Source organism: Lottia gigantea (genome assembly GCF_000327385.1).
Source record: "Lottia gigantea unplaced genomic scaffold LOTGIsca_18, whole genome shotgun sequence".
In the NCBI taxonomy this organism is placed as follows: Eukaryota; Metazoa; Mollusca; class Gastropoda; family Lottiidae; genus Lottia; species Lottia gigantea.
In genome coordinates this window covers 371,463-377,204 of record NW_008708301.1, presented here as the reverse complement: position 1 = coordinate 377,204, position 5,742 = coordinate 371,463, and the positions used below count along the sequence as shown (strand labels likewise).

Here is a 5,742-nt window from a genome sequence, read left to right as displayed (position 1 = left end):
AGTAAGAAGCTTTGACTAATTTTAAGGCTAGGCCCTATAAAGACATTTTATTCGAAACCTTTAGAATACGCAAGAAACATATTTCTCTAAAATTACGAAAAACGCGGAATGCCCTTTTGAGATTGTTAATTGGGATATTTCTTACACGCAAGTCCTATACTCCACCGCTTAGAGAAAATTAAATGTGTGTCGATGTACTGTAACTTGAAATCTACTAAATTAGTAATGATATGTGTGCACAACAGACCATTATTGTCCAGGGACGTCTGGTTACAACGAAGGATAAAATAGCCAAGCGTCTGCCGGCAGCTGACAACTTAAAAAGTTCATTGGCTCTTATCGATTAGACTATTTTACCTGTAGTCAGGTACATTAAGTCTCTTTTCCTTCCTTATCTTTTGTTATAAGTTCAGGTGTTCCAGTCTTATTTTCATTTATTATCGATTTTCTCACACATATTGTGACTTGCGTTAAAGAGACATATTTCTATAATCATATACACTAAGAACAATTGTCCCTTTCCAACATTTTGTATCAAATCTCTAATATTTCCATAGATAAATGGTTTATCGAACATAGTTTTACTTACTTCCATGTTTTTTCCATTTTTATCTCCAAAATGAATATATGAACTGATTCGAACTGATGTGTATCATTTTAAAATTCCCACCATGGTAGTAGCATTAATCTGTTTGTTATCTCAAAATGCCCTGTGGACTGGATTGTCTGATGCATCGACGTCAGTTACACCTTTTTTTTTCTTTTGTAAGGAAATATTATTATGTCATGCCCCCCCCCCCCCCTTCACCACCACCACTTTATTGAAATTGGACAAAATCTTCATTTCATAATATCAGCAACATTATCACTTTGTGATTCAGATTCAGTATTGAAAACAACCTGTCACGATATCTTTAAATTGTGCTCATTCTCTAAACCTATAATCACCCATTGATTGATCAAAGAAAATGTTGTCACTGCTATAGTTCATCTTAGATGTAAACTGACCCATAGTTGTGATCAGGGTGGTGGAGAACAACAACTACAGTTGGACTGCATCTTTAAAATCATTGACATACATAGGACATGTGAAACATTTAGTTCAAACGTTTGTATTTCGGTCAGAGGTAAAACAACAATATTGTTATAAAAAGGATGATCATAGTTTGATGAAATGCAGAATGGCGTGTTAAAATTTACATTTTCAACATGAGCATCTGTCATAGGAAACAAGGTATATGTGAGTTAGATTTTGATATGGTACGAAATGGAAGTCAGTCTGTTCTGGTAAGAATCAAGTTATTATTCGTATCAATGAAAACTTTATTTAATACACGATAACTTAATTATCTGTGTCTGTATAAGCTTACATAATTTGATTCCATATTATCAAAGATGATATAGAGTTGGCCACTGGAAATGGATGTTCGGGATTTGGTTTTTAATATTAGCATAAATAAAAATCCGCACAAGCAAAACAAATCTAAAATCTCGTCCAATGAATGTCGAATTCGGGAGTAAGGTTGTATAGGAGTGAAGTATTATCAGGTCCTCGAAAAGAGTAAGCAGTCTGCTTTTTTCATAATTTGACATGTTGAAAATTTCAGGATTTTTTTTTGTCTGGCACGAGCGGTACTGTGTTTTGAATCTTATCAGAGCAATATACCAAATGGAAATAATGTACCCCATCCGTGCAAACCGGGAAGTATGTGGCCAGGAGTTGGGCACAAATTAGCTGTCGGTGGTAAAAACAGAAACTATTTTGGTAAAGACTTTGAATCCACTGGAAAAGTAAGTTATTTACAATTATCATTGGTTTTAGTCAGTAAAACACAAATTGTATCACGATTTCTAAACAATAACACACTAGCATATGAAAATATTCATGAAATCAAGTAAATTGTCGACACATATCATCTAATGAAGAGGCCGAAATCATATTTTGTATGAGCTTCAAAATTGTAGTTGCACGGCATGGTGATAAAGAACTATTTTCATATTTTGTGTTTGTGAAAGCAAATCACCATTCAATTCTGAAAGATAACGAAATGTTCACCAGGTATATAGCCTGATAAAACTTATACTTATCAAGTAGTCAGGGAATGCTAAAGTTTGCAGCTTACCAATGGTGGTTGATTGAATAAAGGCTAGCCCGTATCACTTTTCCTAATCCAAGTAAATCATTTGACTTTCAATGTCTTTTCTGAACAGATGTGGACACAGACATTGTGTCGTAAAGACTCAGATGGTGATGGGAAAACCAATGGCGAAGAACTTGGTGATCCTAATTGTATTTGGTCTCAAGGACAACTTCCAGAAATAAGCAAAAATATCACACATCCAGGTAAGATTTTAACAGTTATTACTAAACTGATTTGTGTGTGTGTGGGAGGGATGGGGGGGGGGGGGCTCTTTAATTTGAAAATTAATTCAAACCTTCGTAAACCACTATGTGAGCCCTTCTTAAAAATATAGATAATTGAACAATCGGAAAGGAGATATGCAAAGATTCGAATGGGACACGTGTTAACAACGTGTTTTCTTTTATTTGGCATCACCGTTATTATATTCATGGTTTCGAAACTTTCTATATTGCATATTCCTTATAAAATGTAAAAGCTCAATCCCATATTGAATATTGATACCCTCCCTAAACCCCTTAGCATTCTGTTGATGCTAACAATATGAAGCTCTCTGTATGTGTTTATTATTCCACTTTTAGGAGTATGTGAACCATGGAACCATCCAAGGTGCCAACAGCAGTGGAAATGGTTGGAATCAGAATGTAATAAAAAGGAATTTGTGTGTGACGCAATCAGTGAAACAGGTAAGGAACAGGTAATTGATCATATTCAAATGCTGCCAGTTTGCTAGCAATGATTAAATAAGCTGCAAGTCACAGGTTCGCTCTGATGTTCCCTCAAGAATGTTACCAATACTCAAATCTAAAACAAAATCATTTCACTGGTACATTTGGATTTCGGTTGGTTTAAATACTAAATTATCCACTTAGTGAGGTGTACTAATTTAATATTCCGTGAGATAATATATAAAATTGTGACAATTTAGGAACAGAAACTGTATTATTGAAAGCGTCAAACGAAAAGCATGTCGAGTTGGATGGATAGCCATGACCAAGGCATTTATACCTTTGTGTTGAAGGTCTCTTGAGAAGCTTTGATCTGAATAAAAAATCAAACAGTGTTTACTCTTCTTAGGCGTACAGAATATGACAGTTCAGTTTCCAGAAAGTAAAATACCACCAAGGGAGACTACCTATATCTGTGTAATATTTGATTTACCACAAGACAATGATTATCATTTGATAGCAACAAAACCTTTAATTGACAACACCAATATTGTACATCATGCTGTACTGTTTGGTTGTGAAGATGGTAAGTGGATTAAGGATAGTGAAATTTCTCAATGATTGCTCAAACATGATACAGATCATCACCCTAGCATGTAAAAATTAGTGGTGTGCATATACGAGAAACGGTCGTGTATTAGGCGAAAAACATAGAAGAATTAATGAAAGATAGGGGAAGCGATGAAGGTCCACTGCGCCAAACCGGACTCCGAACCTCGTCTTTTCACATCTTTAAACACAACAGTCTGATTGTTTCACCAAAATAAGGTGATATATAAAACTTCGTGTTTTGATTCATTCTTATGTCTTATGGCCATTTCCTACTCCGTTTGTGTTGCTTTCGGAAATATGCATATTAACAGGAATCGCAAAACTGAAGGGACAAATCCAGATAAGCCGCTTATCGGAAAGGATCAAATCACCATAATCCACGATTTCTCTTTCATACCATGTAAGTTCAAGAAATCAACATGAAATTCATGATTTCAGACTTAAAACAAGAATCTGAAATGGCAAATAGTGTACTGACAACTAAGATAATGAAACTTACATTTAAACATAAAACCTCTTTGTCTGCTCAGTATAAATGCTCCCACTGATATTTGTGTGCTTATAGATGTGGAACTCGAACCCATTCCAACAGTTTGTGATATGGTACCAAACCCTAGATGTAGAGAAATACTGAGTACTTGGACTGTTGGTTTCAGTGGAGATTGTGTACATAATCATACTGGTTTTAGAATTGGAATCAATGGTTATAAACGTGCTGCTCTTCAGGTGATGTTCGAATTTTAAATTAACCTGTTAACGAACTAAGGGTATTGTTTGAAAGAAGATGAAAGGTGAAGGGAAGATATAAAAGAAAATGCCAACAAATAAAAGTTTCGACTCTAAGTTAAATGCAAAGCAGAATTTGCAAAGTTGTGTGGGTGTTCGGGTGATTGACGCAGCGTTTATTTGCTAACAATATTCGCCTACACCACCTTACAAAGGAGACAGTAATTTCGGAGGTCAAAGGTCTCTTACAAGACATTTCTCTGTGCTAAAAGAGCTCATGTTAATGCTGCCGCCTTTTTTTTCATTGCAGTTCCATTGGAACAATCCTGCACTACACTCAACTTATACAGACAATTCTGGTTTGATATTGTATTTTACTGATGATTTGAGAACGCATGATGCTGGAATACTGACAGTGGGAGCTAATTACCTGAATATACCCCCTGGAGTAGAACGTACAACCTACGTTAGTTATTGTCCAGCACAATGTACAGATATGTTTATCAACGATAAGGTGTACATAGCTTCAGCTAACAATCATATGCATTACCTAGGTCGGTATCATTTCAAAGTCTTTTCTCGAGACTGTCATTATATAGAAAAATCATAGAAATAGAAAGTTCAATTCTTAGTATACTTGTATCGGTATTTTGGAAAGGATAGTTTTCGTACATTTATAGTATTTCTGAAGACTATACACGAATATATTCAAGACATAAATCAACACCCGAAATGGCGAATCTGCCTCTGTTACAGTATATAGTTAACATATAAAACACTATAAGTTACGTTTTAATATCTTTATTGTTTGTGTAGTAGTAATTAGTAGAACAAATCATTAAACAAGTGTTTAAAAAGAATTATTTGGAATAATAATTTATTATACAACTGGTACAAAATCACATCACTTAATTTTTACTTAAAGGTGTATCACAGAGAATAGAACAATACAGAAATGGTAGTAGATTACAAGATATAACAAGTGAAACTATGTATAATTATGACAATCCTAAAACATTCAGGTATATTCAGTTTTACTCTGTCTTTGTAAACAGTCTCAATTGATAATTTCTTTAAAAACATACGTCCCAGAGCTATATGCATTGGTTAATCCTGAAATCGTATCAAAAAGATTAAACAAAAGATTTTGTAAGACCCACCCTGAATACTATTTATAAATGAGCAAATTTGCATAATATGATATATTTGATAATTTGAATCCAAAAACGTCAAATAGTTACTGGGGATCATTATAAAATTCTTCTGATTACTGGAGGATAGTCAAGCTAAATGTGTTTGGATAAAATGTTATTGCAATTTTTACTAACAGTTTCATTTAAAAGGTTACCGTTAGAAAGAATTTGGAAGAACTTTAGATAAAGGGGCATTTTTAATTCTTTTTCTATGATATTAGTGACAATTTGAATATAAAATAATAGATTTGATTCAAACCTTTTTTGTAATATATATTTAAGTAACAATTATATACATCAATACTTTATTTTTTCAGATATGATAAACCAATAGAACTATTCCCTGGTGATACTATTAAAACAACATGTACCTACAATTCATTGTCTAAAAACACTACTACT

The 5,742-nt window shown here is 33.8% G+C and overlaps 1 protein-coding gene across 1 annotated transcript in view; it reads left to right on the top strand.

Annotated features, from left to right (window-relative positions):
* Positions 1-1,267: 1,267 nt before the first annotated feature.
* LOTGIDRAFT_158680 (hypothetical protein) overlaps positions 1,268-5,742 on the top strand; it is a gene marked incomplete at both ends in the record, with an annotated part of 10,456 nt that continues 5,981 nt past the window's right edge. The window contains 9 exons of the mRNA XM_009052126.1: positions 1,268-1,287; positions 1,608-1,791; positions 2,212-2,344; positions 2,723-2,827; positions 3,219-3,395; positions 3,987-4,147; positions 4,458-4,701; positions 5,073-5,169; positions 5,658-5,707. Coding sequence (XP_009050374.1) covers positions 1,268-1,287; positions 1,608-1,791; positions 2,212-2,344; positions 2,723-2,827; positions 3,219-3,395; positions 3,987-4,147; positions 4,458-4,701; positions 5,073-5,169; positions 5,658-5,707 — 1,171 coding nt within the window. The remainder of the gene's footprint in view (positions 1,288-1,607; positions 1,792-2,211; positions 2,345-2,722; positions 2,828-3,218; positions 3,396-3,986; positions 4,148-4,457; positions 4,702-5,072; positions 5,170-5,657; positions 5,708-5,742) is intronic.